The sequence below is a fragment of the Nyctibius grandis genome, chromosome 9 (assembly GCF_013368605.1).
Source record: "Nyctibius grandis isolate bNycGra1 chromosome 9, bNycGra1.pri, whole genome shotgun sequence".
NCBI classification, from domain to species: Eukaryota; Metazoa; Chordata; class Aves; order Nyctibiiformes; family Nyctibiidae; genus Nyctibius; species Nyctibius grandis.
The window spans coordinates 6645337-6671572 of NC_090666.1; the positions used below are offsets into that span (position 1 = coordinate 6645337).

At 36.0% G+C, this 26236-nt stretch overlaps 1 protein-coding gene across 1 annotated transcript in view; it reads right to left on the bottom strand.

The window, feature by feature from the left end:
- PGAP1 (post-GPI attachment to proteins inositol deacylase 1) overlaps nucleotides 1–25887 on the bottom strand; it is a 41122-nt gene extending 15235 nt beyond the window's left edge. The window contains 24 exon segments of the mRNA XM_068407866.1: nucleotides 47–270; nucleotides 1809–1859; nucleotides 3039–3174; nucleotides 4998–5195; nucleotides 5410–5500; nucleotides 6153–6246; nucleotides 7357–7395; nucleotides 7766–7874; nucleotides 8718–8784; nucleotides 9488–9539; nucleotides 9630–9703; nucleotides 9986–10061; nucleotides 11501–11578; nucleotides 11821–11872; nucleotides 13273–13322; nucleotides 15079–15162; nucleotides 15254–15309; nucleotides 17059–17164; nucleotides 18602–18668; nucleotides 18846–18898; nucleotides 20491–20651; nucleotides 21721–21892; nucleotides 22461–22636; nucleotides 25804–25887. Coding sequence (XP_068263967.1) covers nucleotides 47–270; nucleotides 1809–1859; nucleotides 3039–3174; nucleotides 4998–5195; nucleotides 5410–5500; nucleotides 6153–6246; nucleotides 7357–7395; nucleotides 7766–7874; nucleotides 8718–8784; nucleotides 9488–9539; nucleotides 9630–9703; nucleotides 9986–10061; nucleotides 11501–11578; nucleotides 11821–11872; nucleotides 13273–13322; nucleotides 15079–15162; nucleotides 15254–15309; nucleotides 17059–17164; nucleotides 18602–18668; nucleotides 18846–18898; nucleotides 20491–20651; nucleotides 21721–21847 — 2045 coding nt within the window. The 5' untranslated portion in view covers nucleotides 21848–21892; nucleotides 22461–22636; nucleotides 25804–25887.
- Nucleotides 25888–26236: the final 349 nt, after the last annotated feature.

A 26236-nucleotide genomic window follows, 5' to 3' on the forward strand; every position in this document is an offset into this window, starting at 1 on the left:
GGTTCATATTCATTTCTTCCACCTTACTGGCAATTTAAGAAGTTACCTGAGATTTTTTAACCAATAAATTAAAGATGGCAAGTTGAGCAGCACAATCCATGTGAATAAATTGAGAATTGTAACATGCATCTTAAGACTATTAACGGCTTCAGCAATTGTTGTACTGTTGGAAAGAGACTGTGTTGCTTTTGAGGTACTGTCCATTGAACTCTGGTTTTTGACTGTTTGTATACTGGAGTTCCATGAAGTTTCTTTTGAGCTGTCTGAATCCTGAAAATAAAAGGCAAAAGTCAAAAATATGCACAGGCTTGTAGGAGCTCATGCTGAAGGAGGAGAAGGGAAAAACTATCATAACAGTATCATACCAGCTCTGATTCATGAAGAAAATTTGCAATTTATCTCTCAAAAAGCCATCAAAAGCAAAGTTAAATAGTTCCATTTTAAAGCATCTAGATTTAACAAGAAATTTCCCTTACACTAATAGTTTATACGTCTTTGGAAGAAAAGAATGGAGAGTGGAGATGCCCTGACACCAATGCAGTGATAAGAAATGGAGTTCCTGGAAGGAGGAAGAACAGAATGAAAGGAGTAATAAAGGAAGCGGGTGAAAATCACAGATGATCATTCATGGAAAAAGATACACAACGCAACTGGGAGTGAACCATTAGCTGTAGGAATAAATAACAAAGGTAAACTCATGAGTTGGCAGATGCTAACTTCCAATGACAGAAAAAAACCCACAAATGAAACAAAACAAAACAAAAATATATGGGGATGAAAATAGGAGAGGATTTAAACCTAAACACACAAAAACACTCCAAGAAAACCAAAGAAAACTGTCAACAACTTTTTTTAGCAGATTGGTTTTTTAACTATGCAAAAAAGAACAGGTAGTTACTATCTGCTTGTATCCATACATGCTTACCTCTTGGATCCTATACCTCAAAGTAACTGAAAAACCAAAGTTCACAATGCATGAAATCCAATGCTGCTTCACTCCTTTTTAAACAGCTCACAATTTACTGCAGTCTCAGTCCACATCCATCTAATAAATCGTTATTTGTCATCTCCTAATTAAAAAAAACCCCTAAACTCCACAAACTACCTATCTGGAAAAAAAAATCCTAGAATCACAGAATCACAGAATAGTTTGGGTTGGAAGGGTCCTTTAAAGGCCACCTAGTCCAACCCCCCTGCAGTGAGCAGGGACATCTTCAACAAGATCAGGTTGCTCAGAGCCCCATCCAACCTGACCTTGAATGTTTCCAGGGATGGGGCATCTACCACCTCTCTGGGCAACTTGTGTCAGTGTCTCACCACCCTCATCGTAAAAAGTTTCTTCCTTATATCTAGCCTAAATCTACCCTCTTTCAGTTTAAAACCATTACCCCTTGTCCTATTGCAACAGTCCCTGCTAAAAAGTTTGTCCCCAAAAATTTACCTTTAGTATAATTACCTAGAAATTAAATTTATTTCTTTAGATAAGGCATGCATAATCAAATATCAAAATTTAGACAAAAACTAGTGTTCTGTATGTATTCAGAGACTAACTTTTCTTCCTAAATGAACTTCAGACAAGTTCACGCTGCAGTGATCTTGAACAGTGAATGCAATAGTCATATGTAACGGAACAGGCCACTCATGTCCTGGCTTTTCTTTCACGTCGTGCACACAGTAAGTAAACCACAGCCATGCAGTTATCACAGCACAACCTAATACCACCAAGGCAAGACGATAACAATTCATAATGCATAGTTTTGCCAAACAATTTTTGGTCACAATTTTGACTAGAAGCAGGAAACACTTACCCCATTAAGCATGTTTTGTTCTGCTCTTACATTCACATGTAGTTTAATAACCTGTAAGACAGACAGTTCAGCTTTTTTAGTAATGTTTCTTCACGCAAAAGCTGTAGTATATAAGAAAAAAACCACTTGGGCTAATGATTTTTTGAGTCTTTTTATAGCTAGATGATTCTAGGGCCCCAATGGAGCCACAATGCAAGAAGTCCCTCTGCCTTTTTTATCAGCAGCATCCAAAGTGCTCCCTTAAGGAAGGATTTCCAAGCACAGAGAGAAAACTTAGGCTGCTCTGCTTACTCCCCTTCCACTGTGCTTGACAGAGAATACAGAGTGAAAAATCTGCATATTCCTCGCCTCCTCCTGCTAATTCAGTTCTACTTCACATTCTGCAGAAACCCATACACAGGCCACATAGGAAAAGTCCTGTGTCAGAGGTTTACTGCAGAAGGGGGAGTAATGTCAGCATGGGAATGTCCTTCACAGGGTAACCTTATGTCACAGGGAGTCCAGTTAGAGATAGATCTGTTCCTCAGGCTGTGCTTTCAGCTTCCACCTACCTAACCTACCTACTTCAGACCGCCTGTAAGCTGCTCTGCTTTGTGCCGCTACTCCCAGGTGCATGCTCCAATGCTTCCCTAGTAGCTAAGTAGCTGATTTAGCAGCTATACAACCACAGGGTGAATCAGAGAAGTTAGACACTGATGCAAGGAAGACCATGGAAACTGAATGGCAGGGACTAAATATGGATCTCTGTGGCACTAGCCAACGAATCACAGTAGACATACAGTAAGACTATCCTAATTCTACAATATATCCACCCTCCTTCCTTTTACTCCATAAGGATTTGTGAAAAGTCTTTAGAGATAAAAAGTATTTGACAGAACATTCCAAGTCCTCCCTTTGCTAAAGTTTCTCTTCAAGGGAGTTATTAGTCTTTGATTTTATAACATTACCTATCCGTAAGTTAAAAATCACAATTATATGCATTATTGTAGTGGGCATATGGGACTGTATGTTTCTTTGGAAAAAGCATTATCAAAAGAACAAAATAATTCTAAAAATTACAAGATTGTGAGAGTCTGGTAAGTTCAAAAAAGACCTATTTCAAGTATGCAAATAATAAATTTTGAGTATGAAAAATGGTAATCTCCATTTTTGCTTTTAACATGGGGTTAACTCAAAGCATACAAAATTTTGAATTCAGTTATAAATTCAAAATGTTTAGCCTTTCAGTACCTTAAACAAGTATTGAAGATAAATAATGAATACAGCAAATGCACCGCAAGTGGTCCAGCTAACCAAAGCAAGGGATAACACCCTGCAGAGTCTTCTGGGTGTAATCAACTTGTTATCTTTTTGAAGTCCGGTAGGTCTAAAAAAGACAAAACTGCTGTTACACTTTTGTAACATCAAAACTACAAAGATCAAATAATAATTCTGTTTTGTGAATGACTGAAAAGAATAAATTGCTCCTGAATATTGATTAAACACTGGAAAAATAGCTAGACAAATTTTAACATGTATACCAACTGCTACACAAGCTAGTTGTATAGGTCCTACTACAAATGTTAATGCTCTGCAGTGTTCAAGGGTAGTACAGCAGTATACAAGAGTAAGCCTCCAAGAGATTAATTCTGTGACAAACATTCTTCCCAGACAGGAGTTTCTGCTTGCTCACAGTCTGACAGACATAGAAAAGCTTATTTCTAGTTTCTGGATTCCAGGTGATACGACTAAGAGACAAGCACAAATCTGAAATAACAAAGATGAGCTGAGAAGATGTGACAATGAGGGGAATGGGGTGGGGAGGAAGCGCAACAGAAATATGAAGAAGTCTGTATGTCCTGGATATACACAGGATATTCCAGTATTAAAACAGACACTGAAAACAGAAAAAGCATTATTTGGAAAATAAAATTTTAAAAGTCTTTGCAACAAGTATTGAAAAGAACCACAAAAAGAAGGGTAGCTGACAAGAACAAAGAATTCCACAGACAGCTAGTAACAAATTCTTTGCTGCTGGCCACACCAGATCATTTCAGAACACTGAGAAAAAGTCAAGTGAATACTATCTACTTTAGAGAGATTTATAGAAAATAAATGTTTTTTTTTTCCCAGAAATTCAGGATTAGATCAAAAACTGCATAAGGTACTAGAACTGTGTTACACACTAGAATTTCACCATGAACCAGCTGACTTACAGGCAGACACACAAGATCTTATTTCCCTGCTTCTGCCCAAGACATTCTCAGGGTCTGCAGGAAATCAAAAGCTTAAATGAAAAGAGTACAAATTGAGCTAAAAGTCTTCAAAATTTAGTAAGAGTAGTTTCAAAACTTAGAAGTTCATCACTTCGTCACTTAAAACCAACACTGAAGCAGGTACTGTAATTTATAAACAAGATGGCCGAGAAGAAATAGCTGACACCACAACTATTATTTGGTAGAATAAGTCCAGAAGTGCTAGTGATGAAAAAAGAAAGAGTTCATTTAGCGGATATTTTGTGAGTAAAGAGCAACCCAACCAACTTTCTGGAGAGAAAGAGTTGGCTTAAATCTAGCTGAGGACTATTATCAGTGTCAAAACAGACAAACCATTCAAATAGCTAAGCACATAATCCAATTTACTCTTTCAAAATCTCTATCTTCCTTGCTTTTTTAAAACCCACTTTCATATTTTAATACTCATCTGTACAAGCAAAAACATTATAGTGTTCTTAGACATGATCTATAAAATTCATCAGTCTTGTAGGGTACAATTAACATCCAAGAAGTTTTTGTTTTACAAACCTGTTTGCATTCTTTAATGCAGTTTATCCAATATGAACAATGAGGAATGGATTGCAATGCTTGTAGTCCCTTTTCTAAACAGATACATTTGTTTTTTGAGCTGCTGAAAAGGGAATAGTTTGGTTGTTTGCTTTTCCCCAAGTTTTCCTCAAAAACAAACGGAAAACCTTTACAAGAGCTGGTGAAGGAAACAAGAATCTCTTTTGGAGATGCAGAGTAAGGAATATGAGGCAATCCTCATACTCCATTGGTACTTAACACTGACAAACCCAGATGGCTAAAATCATGTACAAGCCATATTGCAGAATTCAATCTGCCCAAGCATTCACACTGAAGCAAACAGAAAAAATTGACAGGGTCACAGTCATCTAAAAGAGCATAATTATATAGCATAATGTTGTTTTACCTCATCAGTGTTAACCATAATGAAGAGAAGAGTCTCAGAGATGTAGATAAAAATATTCCACTCCAGAAGGCAATGCCTGTCCCAAAAAGAAATAGAATCAGGGACACAAGGGGGAACCATGTATCCCGACTACTCAGTACTGCAGCATCCACCTCTGGTAGTGACAGTGATTCCCATGTCACCCTAAACCAGTGAAACCTGTCAAAAACACAAAAGCAGTATTACTTATCACTTCCAATTGCCATCACGGTAAGATATATAACAACTACTCCTCCTACTACAGCCTTTCAAACAAAATTACAGTCAAGTGTTCACAATGGTTACAGATAAAATAATATTCGTCCCCACCAATAGTTTCTCTGAAACTTCTGATTTGGAAACTGCTTTAAATAAATAAGTTATGCAAACTCACCCCTGCAGACACACAACAATGCTTATAAGAGGTTCTACTTTGTAGGGTTTAGCTGTCCTAACTAGTTCAAGGGAAAAGTCTGAACACTGGCCTAGAAGCAAGAACAGAAAGCATCTCTAGTTATTATTTTGTCATGAACTTTAAAAAAGAAGATCCTCAATAAAAAGTAAATTCAGACAAAGGTTTGCAAGTTTACTTTAAAACAAGTTAACTATGTCTTATAACAGTACTGTAAGTCAGCATGCTTCATCATCAAGGTCCTGAGTCAGACTCAGGTAATACGACACAAGAGCTTCTAGAAAGACTACGGAAGTTTGTTGCAAACATCACCTGAATTTAAATAAAAATGCATTTTGTGTGAAGACATGTCTACAAGTTAGTCTGCAAATCTCATCTTCATGCAAGAAAAAGTGTTTTGTGCACATTAACAATATATTTTAACCTTTTACATGTATTTTTAAGTAGAATTCTATTGATTCTAAAATATCTTGCAACACCAATCATTCACAAAGAAGGGACCGGAGAGAAAAATAATAAGGAAATATTCTGCTACAACACAACCTTGGAGAACTACCGACAAAGAAAAACTGAAACTGAAGAGCATAGATCCAGGTACTTGCACAAGTTCAATGATACTTAGCTCAAAAAAATTCACAACTAGCTAGTCTTTCAACAGTACATTGGGTAAGTAATTTCTTTAAAAACACTTGTGACAGAAAAAAAAAAAATTTCTAGAAAGCTACCTGTTGATATCAATGTGCTCAATTGTCCTCCATAAGTAAGAAGAATATTAGAAACAACATAGACAGGAAGGGCACCAGCATGGAACCTTATTATCTGAAAGACAAGAATATAAGGATAACTTCTAATTTATACATATAAAAGTATACTAAAAAAAGCACACACACACAAATATTATCATGAAGCCAGCATGAAAATGCGATGGGAAAACCTTTCCTAAAAGATTCAAATAGTTTCTCATTTTTGATGCATAAATATTTGATAATGACCATTAGCAATTAATGTTATATATGGAAAATACTCAGATCTCTCATAAATGGTTAACCAAACATGTTTTGATAAATGACCAAATTATAAACTAATGCTTTTTTTCCAGCCAAGACAAATATGAGAAGAACACAGTAGCATGTTAATGGTGTTTCAGTAAAATAAATTAAAAAATTAAAAGTAAAAGGACACTTTCCAAGCACGACTTGCATATAGTTATATATGCTTTTGGGCAAAGAATTTTCAGAAGCAATTTCATGTATGTGTTAATTGGCTTCCACTGTCCCAAGTCATGAAGGGATATCTGCCGAATACACAAATAGCACAGAAATTCTTCTAAAATGATAACAAAATGAAAAATCCTTGACATAAATGCATACATTCAAATAGAGAATCTTGCCAGTAATATTCTAGCACTACACTTAGGTGCTTGAGAATTAATTACTTTTTAGAATCAGAAAACTGCAGATGGCTAGTCTATTTTTACTGATACCAATGTCGAAATGTATACTTCATTGATAACCAAAGAAAATTTGCTGAAAAGGAGCATATGGATCTATTTAGATTTTTTTCCCTAACTTTTAGTTGATGCCAAATGTATTTTAAAGTTTTAACACTACTGACTCATCAGGCAAGAAAGTGGAAGTGACCTCCAGTGTCATCCTTTTACAGATATTCAGCTAACACAAAGCCAAATGCTCAACATTTACAACATCTCTAAAGAGCCAGAGTGCTTTACTACTCCTCTGAAAACTGAGGCCTGACAATGATCCGGATGGGATGCCTTGCCAAGTGACAAGGTTCTAAAAGTTCATTGAATAGTGTTCCTCTTGGCATCAAGAAGGAATATGAAGTGTCATAGTAGGGAAGGGAGGAAGGAAAAACTTCTATAAATGCTTCTGACGTAAAAAACAATCTAGTACTAGAAGGTTTTCTTACTTGCCCAAGAATCTGTAAAAGTGATGTCTTCAGAATTACCTTGATAAAAAAAGAAATATTATTTTATACAACGGTAAGCATAAGTACAAAATACTTCTATTTTTAAGAAGCCAACTTAAGTATTAGAATACAGCAATCCCATAACTAAAATGTACAACAGTTTACCACTGACTTTTTAAAAACAAATGCTTTAAAGTTTTTCTTAGAGATGAAAGCCCAATTCTCAATGTTACTCCAGCTGTTGAAAATACTTGTAACACGCACTACATTTACAAAAAGGCCAAACAGTCCACCTGTAGATTTGCTTAGTATTTATTTTTATTAATTAGCTATGTGTTTTAAAAGACTGAATTATGCAAAAATTATACAGCAATGCAAACCAGCTACAAAATAAATTTATATTACTCACTTCATACTGACAGTCTGAGGAAGAGAAAATATTCAACTCTGGAACCCTGCTGTCATTTTGAGGCTGAGCAACATGCAGTTTTGCAGAAATCTCAGTAAAAGACGGAACTCTGAAATAGCAACTTAATTGGTAATTGTTGTCCTTATAATCAAAAAAAGCCAAACACGCCTTAGTCACGCACACACAGCAGAGCTAGCACACCAAGTGTCACCACAAGCTATGAGCGAAATGGATTATGAACTTAAGTTTATCTTATCACAAAGAACTACATAACATTCTCAATCCACTGTCCTCTGAACTGTCAAGGGGCATGGTACTAATGAAAACAGACAAGTTTAGCATTAGTGTACAGAACATGTAAATATGCTGAGTGACAAGAATGGGAAGGACAGATTCCCAAGAATACAATTCAGTTTCCTGCAAGCATTATGTTGCTAGAAAATACAGAAAAAAAAATAGGGATGTATCCTTAAGACCTCTAAAATAAACAAGGAAGAGAGTTTTCCAACCATCTAAAATGAAGTCAGGTTGTTAAACTGCGATTCACAAGTGATGCATATTTGAAGCTGTATCATTTGATTTTGTCAAGACTATGCTGCTGAAGCAACTTAGGGCTGCCGCGTGATCCAAACCCTGGGTTAAGGGAAGAAGCCAGCATCCAGAGCAGCCTCTACTCCCCACTCATGAGGGGGTCAAAGATTATGCTGAGAATTTCAGACCAACATATCTACCTCCTTTTCGAGAAAATTAGTGAGAACTATTAAACAATTAGTAGATATTCTGAGGAAAAGTCAAAAAAACTTTGTCAACAAGGGCAGAAAGGTAAATGAGGAAAAGATGCAGAAGCCAAAGACTTAAGACAGGAAAAGTTGTCTCGTATCAGAAATATTACAACAGGATGTAAACATTCCTCAAAAACATATCAAGAAGTTATAATTGTTAAAGTCCTTACTTTGCTACAATTATTGAGTCTTCATGTGACCAGGGTATATGAAGTCTGTAAACACTAGGTTTTCTTTCTGAAATGGAAGAGAATTAAAAACATAAAATTAAATAAGAACACGATGTGGCAACTGTCTCCAAAACTACAATGCAGGTAAAACAAAGGTGGCATATACATCACTATACAGAATCACTGGGCTTGCAGTTACATTGCAATTGACATTGCAATGCAGATCAGTGCAGTTAACGTTGAACGAAACTGACATTTTTTTAACTCATGCTGTTATAGAACACGACAGCGAGACATCAACATTTAAAGGCAGGACAGTTATGAGAAAACTTCTGGTTTTCAATACAAAGCTGTAACCTCAGGCTAATAAATCCATCACTTTTTTTTTTTTTTGAAATAAAGTCCTTTAGCATCCCATTCTGTTTAAGCTCATGTAGCTCAACATTAAAATTTGAGTCCCATAATTAGCAAATAAAAATCCTAGCCAAATGTGCTATTCTTGAGAAACACTTTCAACATAATGCAGAATCCTGCTGCAAGTTCAACTTCCCTTTGCTGGGAAGTAAGAAAAACAACACATGAGGACTAATTCCACATTTTCTTTGAACTATCCTCTTAACAAAAGTGAAAAGTGAGACAGTTGAGCAGACAATCACAGTGCTGCCGAAGCCCCCTTGCATGAGAGGAGTTTTGTTTCCACCAGCTACAGTCTTTAGAATCTTCAAGGAGCTTTGTTTTATAAACTTATACTTCAGAAGACTTATATTTACCTTTGTGTGACTGGCAGTGGCTTTCTATATAAATTTTGAAAGCTTGATATATCTAGAACATTAAAAAAAAAAAAAAGAAAAAATAAATCACATTCTCCAAACAGTGGTTACATTAGCTTAAAAAATTAAGTAGCATTCTTACTTGGTTAAAGTGCTGGAGCTGTACGTTGTAAAGCAAGCCAGTTGAATTTAATAGAATTTTGCTTGAAGAAAGCCCTGTAAAGGATGTATTATTTTCACATGTTAGATAAAATTATTTGAGAAGTCACTACATCTTCAGATTTTTTTTTCCACGAGACTTATACGCTTCTATATCTGTTAGTCAAAAACCCCACATTTCTTATCTCTTTGTCTGTTACTAACTTGAGCAGTATTAACTTTAGTTAAAAAAAAATAAAAAAATCTCCCTGACCATTGGAAATTTTAGACAAATTTATTATCCAAATGTTAGTAATATTAGTTTTCCATTTTTTTCCAAAAGTAACATGCTATACTTACCAAATGAAAAGAGATGTGTTACAGGAAGCTGTACTGTTCTGGAATCCTCTTTGAAGAATTCACAGTCCAAAGTATACTGCAATTCAGGATATTAAATACAGATCTAAACTGAGCACAAGACTACAAAGCCTTTGCACTTGTCAAATTCTATTCACAGGCTCAGGCAGAGTACAGAACACAAATACTGAAAAGCTACTTCTCCACACTCCACTGACAGCGACTGGCAGGTAGTTCGTTCCTGTACACAGCAGTACAAGTTTGGGTAGCTTAAGTGTAACTTCCAGGTTACTCTGTCTCTCACCCATTTGCAACAGCCTTCAAATGGCTACTCAAATAGCTGAGAATGACTAGAATCCAGCTCATATCCCTCCTTCTCAGGTACATCTTTTTTTGGGGGGGTGTTGCAAAGGAGAGTGACTTGTCCGAACCCTGGATAGAATTTCCTAAACAAAAAGAACCTTTGTTTTTTCTCCTGAGGTTTAATCATGCAAAAAGCAAAGCAAAGTATCCAGCAGGTATGAGTTGTACCATCTCTAATAAGTATTTAGTTCATTTGAAAATTATTTTCCATCCCACTGTAAATCCAGCATTTGTTTACTTTTTAAAAGCAGTTTCCAAGATTTAACACTGGGCTGCAACTTAGCAGGTTACATTTCACAAGTGATCCTATCTTTGCTTATCCAGAACGTTGTATATTACTAATTTAACTGCAAGATGTCTTTGTCACAACAATCTGAAGATACACTCGTAATGAGCATTATAATGACTTCAGCTGTGAATAATTTCTTGGATCATCGATTATTATACCACACATGCAGAGACTGTATTTGTGTTGCAGAAAGGAATGTCAGATCTACTTAGACTTTGAATTCAAGTTCAGTGTCCTGCCATTTTCAGGACTAACTAGAAAGGCCTGCCAGACCCAGCTGAGTAATGCACAAGTCTGCTTAGATTCACTGCAAGTGTTCCTCTTACTGGGATCCTGAGAGGCCTTGATGCAAAGATATCCGACTCATCTGTGGGATTCAGAACTATCAAACTCTGCACAACTCAGTCTACCACATTATTTGTGATCTCAGAGCTTGCAGAGATATCTGTACCATGCTCCCCAGAATCCATGTAGTGTCTTCAATTATCTACAGCATTCTCTACTACCCTGGATAAGACAACTGACTGTTCAAAAAGATAAATATTCAGGAATGCAATTAGAATATTAAGAAAAACAAGAACAACATTAGAATGTCCAACGAGACCTCTAAGAACTGGTGAGAGAACTGTTGCTTTGTATGTTTCAAGTACTACTCATGTCTTGCATTTGGTATTTTATCAAATGAAGATGTTTCTGAGCATACAGAAGATAACAAAGTTACCTTCAAACCACACTGGAGTGTAGGTCTATTGTTTCTCAAAGTAACTTAGCACATACTTAATATACTTCCTTTTCCTTCCCTGTCATAGCATCTGAAAGCTATAACCACACTAAGCAAGCAATTTCTGCATTTCATTTTTTTTTACCTTATTGCCAGCCGTGGGTGGTACGTGAATGACAATGTGGGACAAAGAAGGATAGTCCTGAAGTTTCAGTATTACAACCTTAAAAAAAAAAAAAAAAAAGAAAAAAAGAAAAAAAAGAAAGGAAAAAAAAAAGCAAAGCCATTACTGAACATACCCCTTAGCTTACCCCTTGCCAGTTCCCAGATCTCTACGTGTTGAACCCTTTCCTCTGGAATACAACTGCATGTTCCAGTGCTGTAAACAGAACAGATCCTTCTCCCATGACATGCAACTACCCCACCAAGCACCTCTCCCTCCTACAAGTTATGTACAATACTTACCTTGGTGGTTGGAAGTAACTCAGCTTTCCAGGATAAATCAGTAGCTTCCAGGCTGTAAAAATTCATGTACATTAAAGGATGAGCATATTCATTATGCAGGCACTACGTTATGACAGTGGACTAACATACCAGCTTTTCTCTCTTTATATATGGATTCACATGATTTTAAATTGAGAACAAGTTTAAGTCTACTGCAGTTAGCTACCATAGTAATTTACCAAACTATAACCATTTCAGATACTGCAAATCTTGTTTTTGCAAAAACAAGTTAAGCAAAGCCCTAACTTTGTCATACACAAAACATTCAGCAGTTATTAGCCATGCAACTTCAAACACATAATGAAAACTCTTAATGAGCTGAAATAGCACTGGCATTGAATTAACACACAGTTTTATTAGCACCTTTTAAACATCAAAAGTACCAATTTTTCCTACAGGAACATCTAAAACATACCATATAAAACAAAAATTTTGTTAGCTGCTGCGGAGCTTGCAGCAGTTCTAAAATGGTGTGCACTTATATTAACACACTGAACTGCAACACATTCATTCAGTCATTTTAAGTTATGATTTGTAGAATACCAGGATACTTCTGTTTCTCTAAATAGCATTACATGTCCTCAGGACACAGTCTACAGCAAAAACACTATTATTAGATGAGGTTTTAGGTAGCAGGTAGCCTGAACTAGGCTAACTTGCACTTGATGCTGATCAAAGGTTATACAAAGGATAAAAGCCAACTTCTTGGATCAGAAAAAAGTGATGATGATATCTGGCTATCAGCTGGAGGCAAGACTCTGTGGCTATACACCCCAGCACAGATCCCAGAACAGATAAATACTATGCTAGCTCAATTCCACCTGAAAGCTTTCCCTGATCTGAAGTGTAGATGGAATTTACTTTGAGCTGACTTTGCAAATGTAAGCTAAGCCAGTGTTTTAAATCTATTTTGTAACGATTGTAATGACCTGATTCAAACAATCACTACATCACCCACTTTTCTAAATATTTTTCATATGACAATAGCAATTCTGAAATAAGAAAAAAATAAACAGATGCTTCAATCCACTCGTCTGAAGGCTCTGAGTGACATTTGACATCTTCTGTCCTAAGATTCTAAAGAGATGCTACAAAACACAATTTAGGAATCCAGCACAGCACGTAGTGTCCACAAGAGAGCAACAGGAGCAACTTTTCGTTGCTGTGAAGGTCAAAAATATAGCTTAAAGAAGAAAAAGCTCACCTATTTTATTCTGCATTCATGCAGTCATTTTGAGAAAACCTATTCCTTCCTGTTTTCTTGGTGATACAGAAACCATTAATTATTCACAGTAAGAATTTTACTTTTCTTCCCAGTCCCTTCCTAAGGAGAATGATATTTTATAAGCTTTAAATTCAAAAGTAGTCTCACAAGATCCATTTGAATAAAGAACAGGAACTGTTTATACTCACCACATCGATGAATTACTGTTCATACAGCCATAAATCCAGCTACTTGTGTCCTGTAAAGTCAATACCATAAAATAGTACATTACCTATGTGTGACTGTATTTATAAATATATTAAAAATAGCAATTCTTTACTTCAAACAATGCGGGAGTTAATGCTGATAATGTTCTCCAAAATTTCTATATGCTATTTCAGTACACCAGATGTCATCAATAGTTCTAAAAATCCTCTGACAGCAGAACCTTGGTGCAATTAACTTACTAAGAAGAGGAACAAACTTCCATCTCACTCCTTTTCTACTAAGTGTGCCTGCAGCAGCTATCACTATAGTGACCAACCTCTCATAAGGATGTCAAAAGTTGAAGTGTAAAAGTGATGATGATAAAAACAGTCTCTCTCAGATTTCCTCAATTACATATAATGAAAGATATGCACCAACTTTTTTTTCTTAATTTCACAATGCTGTCAGACTTCTGTATTAACAGCAAGTGATACCCCTCCATTAGACGTCTGATAACATAATCTTGGAATTACAATTACAAGGATGGAAAGATGAAGCATAAGTGTGAAAGGTGGGGGTTTCTAGGAACGATTTTAAATACCTCCCATTTACCACCTTTTCTAGTTATGAAGCAATACATTTTCTAAAAACAAATACAAGGTTAAGCAAACAAACTTTCATCATTTCTCTTAAAAAAAAAATCTGCCTTACATATGATGTAAAACTCAATTTTATTAGAGTTCAATCTTTTCTAACTAAAAGAAAAATCTCAAGGTACTATCCTAAGTAGTCAAGGAATACTTTAGATATTTAATGTTCTACTGCTCCTTACCTCAAAAATTTAAGTGTTCTGGAGCAATAGCACCATGATGCAAGTATCTCAGACATTGTTCTGTACCTCCTTCTCCTCAAACAGTACTAATCCTGTCTTTAAGATATTATAACAAAGGCAAAAGTTACCCTATTAAAGCACAACTAAGATCACAACAAATGTGTAAATATTGAAGGTGCTACTGGGAAGGACAATTAGAAAAGCACCAAGAACACACACTCTTTTTTTCACAATGGTGGATCAACTTCTTTGGTAAGGGGAGGAGTGGCAACAGGGACAGGCAGGATGGAAGGGGAAAGCATCTCAATTTTCTTGCCACTAATCTAAAATATGTAATTCTGAAAAGCATAATCCATCTCCAGTTTGCCAAGAGACTACATTCATTCCTTTCAAAAAATATTTTTTAAAAAAATCAAAAACATTTTGGCTGCATTTATGTGTCTTGAACTAAAAATATAAGAAATGCACGTTATCGCTTCTCCTCGCAATAGAGGAGACAACTGAGAAGGTGCTGTTTTCTCATCTGGCTTCCATTCGCTTCCATTACTCAGTGGAAGATCTCTGTAGCCTTTCAGGCTCACTTAAAATTTTATTATGGGAAAGCAAACCTATAAACAGCTTTCCCAAATTAGAAGTATGGCTGAGTCCTGGCAGCACTAAGAATAACTTCTTAATTCAAAACCATCAATACAGAACTGCACTAAATTAAAGGAGAAAGTAATCTGGGGCTAACCATAAAAGAGTCAAAAATAAAACATTTGAGGTTCAGGGGGCATCGAAGGTTTCAGACCTTGAACACAAAGCGTGAAATACTAAAACAGGAATTACATCTAACACAATGTATTAGGCTGTGAATGTAAATGGATGCCAGTAATTTCAACAAGTGTTCATTAAACTGTCTTAAAACAGCAAATCTAAATTAAAATAATACAGCTTTATAAACAAACTCCATACATTAAAGAAGTATTTTTCTTACCAACATATTGTTTTCACAGTAAACATGACTGTATGATTTCCTATGGCTTGCAAGAGGAAATGTGAAATATTTTCCATCAGAATCCTTAAAAGAAAAAAAAACCTGCTCATTAGTAAAAAAAAAAACCAAAAAACCCAAACTTAAAAACACAATGAGGAAAAAAAGTGTTACTTACGTTGTAAACTGAATAAGTCCATTTCAAGGCTCTGACTGTAATCCACATGAAAGCTCCTAAAAATAAATACATTTTTATATGCTACACTACAGGAACTATTATCCTTATCTCCAAAATCTTATCTTCTACTTATTTCCAAGGCCCCATCTCTTATCTGTAAATGGCCATAAGCTTTATAAGCTTTAATCAACACTCAGGATTGCTATTGCTTAGAATTACATGCAACAGTCATCATCAGTTACACAGGAAACAGCAAAACCCTAGGATCCAATTACTACATATTAACTGTAAAATAAAAACCCTGTGGATCTAGAAACAAAGCTCTCAAGGCAACAAAACAAATAAGAAACTGAATGATACTAATGTGATTACAGGGTGACTGATTAAAGCTGAGGCAGCATTAGAAACAGCCCCGACCTCTGTTCCTGTCAGCCTTTTAAGAAAACTAATGCAGAAACTTGTGTAGAAGCAAGTCAACAATGAAGTGAATAACACGTACAAGAAAACAGTAGCAGCTTAAAGATATGTCTGGAGAAAAACAATAAGACAGAATAATGAAGAGATCAGAGAGACAAAAAATGCAAATTGTCATGCAAGAAAGTTAATATCTTTCTTCTATGTAACTAGACTAACAAGTTCATCTCAGAAATTTAGCTAAGTGTCAAGAGCTCACCAGAAACAGGAAGATGCAAACATGAAATCCAGTTTAAACATATTCCTCCTTATTGCTAAAAACTGACCCAAAAAAACCGCAAACAAACAAACAAAAAAAATCAGCTCCACCACCTCTCTGGGCACCTGATGCAGTGTTTGACCACCCTCCTGGTGAAGTACTTTTTCCTAATATCAAATTGGAATTTCTTTTGTTGTAACTGGACTCTACTGCCTATTGTGTTATCACTCTGCACCTCTCAGAAAAATCTAGCCTCACCTTCTCTCCAGTTTTTCATTAGGTAGTTGAAGGCAGCAACAGGATCCCCCTGCACACTCTCTTTAGGATGAAAAAACCCAGTTCACTCAGCCTCTCTTCCCCATGTCCTATGCCCCCAGAGCTAACCACTTTGGTGGTCTTCTGCTCCATACTCACTTCAGTATATGTCAATGCCTAAATGCCTTCTTATACCAGGGTGGCCAAAACTGAACACCAAAGTTCAAGCTACCTTAGTACTTTTGCAATAGCTCATATTAAGAAAATTCCTGAAATACAATGGTTTTCATAAAATGGTTCAGCCCACTTCAGCAAAACTAGGAATACAGCTGTGCCCTGCAAAAGTTCTGGTTAGTTCCCAAGACTCCATGCAGTCAAAATTTCTCACCTTTAACTATGCATTCTTAGCAGTTACAAGGAAACCATTAGTGTGCAGTCCGTTTTACCCTGCCATGTCATGAAAAAAAGGAAGTCACTGATGAAGCAGATCTGAATATTCAGGATTTCCATGAGTAGCACAAAAAGAACACAACGGCTCTACAACACCCATACTATCCCTCTTGAAAGCATGGGATGTAAGCGTAAATTAGACTGTACTTCTGACATCCAGCTATTCCCAAGTTCTGAGATTGTCTACTGGACACCCTGCTTGTCCCCCAGAATCTAAGCCATATAGAAGTGACAGATTTTTGCTCCTACCCCTTTTAACCTATTTAGTGCTGAAACCACACAAAAGCTTATAGTTCAGGTCCATAACCCATATATCATTTTAGCAATGTCTGAATAAGGACAAAATGTATTCCAGAAGTTAGTGAGAAGATTAACTATTAACAAAGGAGTATCATTGAATCCTGTTCAAAAGAAAACTGCTGCACACCTGAGAGTTCTGTAAAAGCTTCAGGATTTTCCTCATATATCTTTGCAGGGTGTCTCACAAAGTGGTGATTCAGCACAGACATCCTCTTCTTCGGATCCTCAGTTATCTAAAAAAAGAGCACATTGTCAAATTATATTTTACCAGTTTGTGTGGTTTACAATCACCACGTGATCATAGCTAGCAATACAGTTTTGGGGATGAGAGGCAGGAGAGATTATTAGAAGACACAATACACTCTCTATCCTAAATTCAATAATCTGAACAAATAAAGTGCCATCAATAGTCAATCACTGCACTACACGTTATAAAGCATAGCTAAACTTTTAGGAGTTTTACATCCTTGCCTACTCAACACAAGGAAAGCATTCTATTAACCTTTCTTTGTAGACACACATGCGTTCTTTTCAAAATAACACACTTATGCAAGAGTTTAGGAAAAATTCTCACAGTTATATTTACTAGTCTGAGTTTGCAAGTCCAGCTTACTACATCTTGTCTTAATATTTCAAGTATCCAAATAGCTATGTAGAGCTACACTAGGATTTCCTTTTGTTTGGGGTTGGTTTTTTTTTGGCTTTGGTTTGGTTTTTTTTCAAAAATCACATTTCCAGGACTAATTTTTGTCTATTCAGCTTTTCAAAATTGTGGCCATTACAACTGATTTCTGAAAAGCTTTTACCCTGCAGCACACTGCCAGTCAGCTCCAGAACAACTGGACAGACCCCCTTTTGGTCTCTCTAAATCACATGTGAAAGCAAGAACACCTAAGAAACTAGAGAAGTCTGCCCCAAACAGCCTCGAAAAGAACACCTGGAAGCCTTCCTCTTCTATGTCTGGGGCTCTGCTCTTACGTATTTTCAACATCTTGGACCTTAATTCCAATTCATGCTTATTGCTGCATAACATTTCAGAAAGAGAACAGAGTACAACAGTTTTCAAAAAGTAAGATGTGGGATATTTATTTAGAAAAGCAATAAATAATGGTAACTGGAGGTAAACAAGTGTGCTAGTATTTTACTTGCATTCGATTTTTGTAGGTACTATTTGCAAAAGAACACCACAAATATGTGCTGGCCACTATGACGACAGCACGTGGGGAAGTTCGAGAAGTATTATGTCTGAGTTAAAGGGTGAAAAGCTGTGATAGTTTGTCTACTAGTCAGAGAAGGTGACTTTAACACACATCAATAGGTCACATTCAAAGCTACACAGCTAGCAAAATTCGTTTAATCTGGTGCAAGGTCAACTAAACCTGCTGCATTATGGAAGAAAAGTCCAGTCCACACCCCTGCTATAAAGCATCAAGCAGTCCATAACAAAAACTGAGCTAACACCTAATTATTTCTGACACATTGGTCAAACAACAAAAAGCCACAGGATTTTTCAGTGATTGGTACAAAACAGCAACAATTTTCTCAGCATGACTTAAAATAATCATAAAGGAGTTTTCTGTTTAATAGGGTGATATTTGTCCTGATTAAGCATTCTGGCATGGAAGAAGAAAGTGTGATGGCGAAATATACAGGAGATCACGTATACAAACCTGCCTTGTATTTTCATCTATGAGATCAAAAAAAGCTCTAATGGTAGCCAGGATCAATTCTTTGCACCTAGAAGACAGAATAAGTAAAATTAAATCTAGAAAGGAAATATCCAGGGGAATAAAAGTGGTCAGAAGAGACATCATAATAATATTATGCTCAAGTTAAATTACTGTATAATGGGATAACAGTAGAGAACAGAAGAGATGTACGGTCAGTCAATTAACCTTTGTTCCATTAGCTTACCACACTATGGAGAGATGGTCTGTTGAGGCCCAAGCTCTAGGCACAGCTGAACTCTGTTTGGGGAAGGAAACAAGTTAAGATTTTATTAGTATTCAACATTTTAAAATTCTAATCAAGCCTTTCCCCTCCTTGCTTAAACATATTTGCACAATTGTTAAAAAGAATATTGTTTATCTTAAGAGGTTCAGGGACTAGGGTACAATAGAATGACTCTTCAGTCAAAAATCTTACAAGTGCTGAAGCATTTGTAGAACAGGACTTGTAAAAAAAAAAAAAAACGACTAGGTTATCTATGTTAGATAGCAGAGACTAATGGTGAAAGGGCAAATAATGGTATGGAGGAAACTTACCAAAAATTTCTTCAAAGACTGCTTCTAGGACTAATCTTAATATTTTAATAAGTGATCCTGACACACAAGAATAGAAGCACGCCAATGAAAGCTGCTGCTGAAAAATCAAGGGCATCCTCAACAGAAAGGAGAATCAGAACACCATGCAGAAAGAACTGGACAGGCTGAAGCTATTCATTTGTAGAAGTGTATTGCATGTATTATATTTTAGGGACTAATAACATCAAAAATGCCTCCCATAAATGGAGCTCATCACCTAGTTGCACAACTTGATTCAAGTAAGCTATGAAGTAGTAATACATTACAGCCAGGAAGAAAAAAAACAAACCAAACACCACCACCACCACAACCTCCAAAACAAAACAAAAACCCCCAAACCAAAAAAAAAACCAACAAACCCAAACCCCCAAAATGAGAAAGAACTGGTACCACTACACATGAGATCTCATGCAAAATTCTGGTCACCAACACTCAAGAGAAATGAAAGTAGAGCAGATGCAGAGAACGGTTACTAGGACAAAGGGAATGGAGAGTTAATCTTCTTAGCCTAGCAGAATCAGAGCAGAGACTATCTATAGATAGCTTTCTGGACAGTGGACAGGGAGGTAGACACCAAGGGAATAACAACTATTTCATGTAACATTTAAAGTTGATGTCAGAACAAATGCATTTAAAAGCTGGCTTGTGCAGTAAATGGAAGCTGGAAATTACAAATTTTCTTCCTACTGAGGCATGTTTTCCAGCTTCTGCCATGTTGGGAACAGGTTGATGGTGGGGGGATGGAATGACAAACCTAACAGCTTCTATGATGTTGCTTGATTAATTTTGGAAGGAGATAGATGCCTGCAAAAGCAGAAAACTGGACTTGATGATCCAGTAGATCCTTTCTATTCCTAAGTTCTTTGAAAAACAATAAATACAAAAGGAAGGCTCGAAGCTAGCAGCCTACTCCTATACTGCACATCTGTCAGTCTCCACGTATACATCTCTTGTAAAAACACAGGAAAATAAAACCTGAGTTCTGAAACTAAAACGGTACCACAGTACCAAGTGGTAGATGATTCAAATCCACCTCAATACATCCTCTTCCACTAGACACTCATTTATACTACATCAACTATTTACAATTTCATAACCGTACACTACCTACTTTGTGTTTTCACATGTGGTATTTTCGTATTTAGTTATACTATGCTGCACATATAGACTATAATTAAGACACCGATACATGCATTACATAAATAGCTATCTAACATAGCTCCATGCAAAACCAAAAAAATAGTTTGCTTTTTTACCACAACAGATAAGGCACTGTCATGTTGACTCAATCTTGGTAGAAAAGCCAGTCCTGAACGAACTTGGTAATCTCTGAATCCTCCCGCCACAGAAAGGGTAGTTAAATTTCTTAAATCTTGGGCCTTTAGAATCCAATGATTGTTTACAGCTGTATAAAAATCTATAAAATATATTAAAATCAATCACAATTTTCCCCGTAAGTCTACTTGATATACAAAAAAGCTATAAAACATTTAACTAGAAGTTTCTGTAAGCCCCCCCTAGAGGCGTTCAAGTTCTGATTATCACTTTTGATTCACATAAGGAAGGAAAGTTACTGTTTTAGCCCCAAGGAGGTAGCAGTTGGGAAAGACAGATACCTTACACTCCATATCAGCTGAACACATATATTGTTTAAGTAGCAAACCACAGGTTTATTTTAAGGACAGCCACAGTCCAGAAACAGTCAGCAAGGAAGAAGCATTGCATTGCAATCGGTTGTAGGAGGGAGAATTAATACAAGCACAATAAATCAAATTCAGCAGCTAAAGATAATCCATTCCTCTCGGGTGCCACAGAGAACAATGAAAATAAATGTCTATTCCCTTTCCTTCACCAGTTCCCTCAATATCTACATGTAGCAGCACAATTATCACTGAGCACTTATTTCATCAGTATAGTTTAGTCAGGTCTAGCTTTTCAAGAAGTGTATGGTACATGCATAATGATTATACTTCATTTTTTATGCCACGGTTACTTAGGTGAGCAGAAAATACGATCTACCTTTTATGCAAATATATATAAAATATATAATTATATCTATATACTCATTATTCTCACCCCTTCAGCCTTTGGGCGTGACAAACATTAAATTTAGCAACTCTATTTAAGCAATTAATTTGATAAAGAAAGCCATTACAGAGGTCAAGTTTTATAAAAAAGAAACAAAAAATGTCATTCGCTGGAGAGCTTACAAATTTAGTAACATGCTCTGCAACTTACTAAAATTACAAATCATTGAGAGCTCCGCCCTGCACTGAAGCTCAAGTCCACACAGTCCATTTTATATGACACCTTACTTTCTCTCAGTATCCTAGTGCTCTCACACAACCACCTCAGTAACACAGGAATACGTTATTTACAGTAAACAAAGCAGCAAATATTGCTGTTGATTTGCAAGAATCTACCTATCAATGCTTGAGAGGATCAATAAAGAAATACAATGTAATTAGATAACCTGCAATACTTACCGGTAAGATATTTGTCTAAAGGCATTACAGGTGCAACATGAGGTGTGGCTTGTGTAATGAGGAGGTTTATAAGTTCAGGCTTAAAATTCTTCAGAGTAAGCAATGCTCTTGCAACAAGACCACCCATGGAATGACCTACTATTGCAACACTGGTCGGTGCAAATTCTCGACCCTTAAGCAAAGGGCAAAGAGTAATTAAACACATCAAAAATGGATTTGACAATATTAACTAGTATCAACCTGACAAGTTTACAAAATGAATATAAATTTAGTTGCTATCTCAAAAAAATGCGCTTAACATGAAGTTTGTGGCTCAAAAGGAAATATTATATAGCCTGTGTAAGTACAAGGAACTTCGGCGTATTTTAATTTCTGAGACTCTTAGGGACATAGGACATCACAGAATTTTCCTAGAGAAAACTGGATGTAAGATGATGCTATATTAATGTGTCAATAAGCTAGGGAAAGTTTACATCTCTACTACAAAAAAAAGCATACATTGTGCATGGAAGTGTTTAGAAACATAATACAGAGCCTAACCAAGGCTCTGCAATTATCACAAGCATTAAAAACCTATTAAAGAGCAGCACTTCTCTATTGCACTATTATCACATTAAATTATCTACACACATTATAGTCTCCCTCCCTTATTCATTGTTCTTCAGTTTTCCAGCAGAAAAGGCAGCCCAGAATTCCGTTCCAAAATGCAAGTACGTTATTCAGCATATGTCCCTACTTACCCTGTACAACTTAAGAATCACTTTTATGCATTCATGCACAAACTTGGTCTGCCGTTGCAGACTACCACCATACAATGCAACCAACTCCTCGTTAAAGTTGACACTGAAGAAATTAAAATGATACTTGAAGTCAACATCTTCTGCTTTTCTAAGTGCAATGGAGCCAAGAGAACGCACTAGGAAAAAAAAACCACATCAATTAGAACAGTGTAATAGTTACTGTTTAGCACTGTCATTAGGAAACAAACACATAAATACATAATTTATTAAGAAACAAATGTTATCTTAAATTCGTTGTTCATGTCAAGCCATTTATAAAAGTAGAAGAAGGATTCAAAAGACATCCAAAAGCAAATAATCTCTTTTCTAATATGCACTCACACTTGTTTTACAAAAGCAGATTTTAAGATATAAATAATTAGAGCAAAAGTATCAGCCAGTCACTGTCAGAACCGAATTATAAAATGAAAAAAGAAAGAATTATTTCCTATTTTTATAAGAATCCTTCTGATAAAAAAATATTAGTAAACATATCATAAGAAGAGCTTACAGAAGAATGTGGAAAAGAACAAGCCTGATGAGATGAAAAGAAAGTTTGGAAATAGTTATCAAGAGCTGCATGCTATGCTTCTGGCAGCTAACCATGCCACCTAGCTTACCACTGACTACAGAGATTTTTTTATGTCAAAAACAAATTTATACAAGATCAAGGATTATGTTCCTTCACCTGAGAGCTGCTTTTCTCATCTCATTTGCACCTTCTTAACACCACCAGGACAAGGTGGCAAAACGAGCAGTCTTGACTTCAACTCTATAGAGGCATTGCTACTGATAGGCTTTCCTAAAATTCCTTTGAAGACCATCAACTCTAGGACAACACTCCCCAAAATCACCGAGATGTGGACGGGGGATTGGAAAACCAAACCCTAAAGGACACTTTTCCACCTAAAATCTTGAGGGAGAAAATGTTCTGTTTACAAGGTCTTGCTTCTGGCCTGTCTTCTGCATCTAACCCCATCTGCTATTTAATGCAGCCTTCTGAGTGCAGAATTGTCCCTGAGTTCCCATGGAGACATGGCAGGATGGGAACAGTAACGGCTGCAAATGAAAAAGTATGGTAGGGAAAGAAGAAAATAAAACAGAAGGTCCCAAAAACAAGTATATAAAATAACTGACAATCGCCAGAAAGGTCTGCCCAAATCCAGCACACAAAAGCAAGATTCTTCTAGAGTGCAACAGCTTCAGAGATATGCAGCCTGCAGAATCCTCCTTCTCAGAAAAGTTTGCTACAGAAATTAACACATCAAACAAATCTCATCAAAGCTCATGAAATGGGAAAATAACATTTATGAAATTCTTTATATGTTCAAACACCCAAGCAGATATTATCAGCGTGATGAGAATTATAAATCTAATTTGTAGTCAATCATTTCACCAATTCTATCTACAGCTAATAAGAACACCTTTGAAATTATTTGAAAAGACCTAAAAAGTATTTAAAAGATCAAGTATCTTATCACAACTTTGTATCTTGGAGGTCATGGTAAAAGGAACAAGAATATTGCCAAAGATCACAAGGCAAGTGTATGACAGATCCCTAAACAGACTCAGGATCTCAATTCTCCTATCTCAGTTTCATTCCCAACAATTAAACCAGACCACCATCTTTTACTCGAAGTCTGAATTTTGTACATTTTGAAAGGTTCATTTTAGTGCCTGTGAAAGAAGGTGAATTAACATGTTCCAAAATTGCCTGTAACATCAAAATAACAAGTCCAGCAAAGGCAGCAGCAGCAGCACTTCTGTCTTCACTGCTCAGCAAACATTAAAATATTTTAAACAAGTATGAAAATAACAATAGCAACACCTTCTCTGCTCATCTAGGTATCAGAATGAAAGTGTGCTATCCCACAATAAATTCTGAATGAAATATGAATTTTCATAAATTCCATGATAAAAGAAAAACTCTTCTGAGCCACTGATTAAGGCAGAACAATTTATTTTAAGAAAGATTCTGAAAAATGAACATATGACTTATTGCCAGTCTCCCTAAATCAATTTCTCAAAACATTTTTAAATATTTACTGATCTTAAGTAGTACATTATATCCACAGCATGTAGTACTTCTCCTCACCTGGTTTTAAGGTTTTCTTCATATTTCCTTTTGATTCCTAAGATACCCTGAAAGTACCATTCTATTTCCTGCACAGTGATGTACTGCTGTGTTTTCAGAGGCAGCATTAATTCACAGATTTGCAATACTCTCCGCACAATTACAAAAGTCCATATGGTATCTCTCATAATCATTATGTTCATAATCTTCTTTGGACGCTGTTGTGCCTGCAAGTCTGTACAGGTTTTCTGAAGCATGAGTCGGTAAAATATTTTATTTTTTTTATAAGCTAAGCAGGCATTTCTCAAAGAAAATAACTTTGTAAAGGTTCTCTGAAATCAGATAATTTAATCATCAAGTTCAGTGTAAATACAAGGAAAAATTATCACAGTAAGACATCAGAGTTTAGATTGTGGTGGTCCTCCTCATACATACGCATCAGTTTTGCTAACACCGTAAGAGTGTTACTAACTGTTTCAAACTACATTTTAGAGAACAAAAATAAGTCTGACAAACCCAGCCTGGAAGGAATACCAGCTACTGGAATAAAGACTTAAACACAATACCTCACGTTCATCAAACTACTAAGGTCAGCATTTACAACGAAAAATAAAAATGCTTTAAAACTATTACTTCTTTTCATTTGGAGCCTAGAAGCGTAAGAGGGAATAACCTGGAAAACAAAAGCAGGCTACGTGTAAAGTGAGAAGATGATGCTAAGGAAAAAACACCACTAACAAAGAGGTAGGAAACAATGAAGCTACAGTGCAAGCCACAAGGTGATGCTTATTTCTATAGTACATAATTACCTCACATCACAGATGGTAGCTTCTTCAGTTTCTTCTAATCACACTCAGGTCTTGTTTTATTTGGCATAACTGCACTAAACGTTGATCAAATCAAAACCAACTAGATGTTTGCTGTCAACAACACAGTAAGGGTGCAGTGCTGCCATAGTACAGCATAAACTGTACTGTTTCTGGCTTTCAAAAGTTAAAGTCTTACTCCAGAAAAATATTATAGCCCAACTGTTCAACTGATTTCAAAGAAAAATTAAGTCTTTTGACTGCTTGAAATTAACCACAGACCAACAAGGATATCTACACCATAGTATGGTTAATCGTTATGACTTTTGTTGATATTATTTGAAACAGAAAACTTCTTGCCAATAAGTAATGCATAAAAATGAGAGCTCTTTGTAACACACCTATAACTTAGCTGAATGCTTACCTTGTTTGTAACTGCCAGCATTCCCAGGAAGGAAGAGAACTGGAATTCCTGTCAATAGGAGATTTTTGTTTTCTTCGGCATAGTTCCCTTCCCCATAGAGATAGAGCTCATATGCTGGGTATCGTCTGGCCGTTTTCTTCGGTAATTTTATTTTCTGTTGCAAAAGTTAAAAAGAAACCAATTACCTTGTCTATAGTGTTGCAAACTAGAAAACATACTGACTATCCAGTAATTTAAATGATCTCGCTTATGTTTGGTTGTTGTTTTTTTTTTAATTACAGTCTAAAGAATACAGAATGAAAAACTGGGGTTTGCTTAAAAAAAATAATTAAAAATACAGTATCAAGTATTTTGTTTAAGTAGGTATTACTGTGCATAATGAGTGGCTTCAGTCATTTACTTGAAACACCTATTAACTGGCTTTGGAACAAGC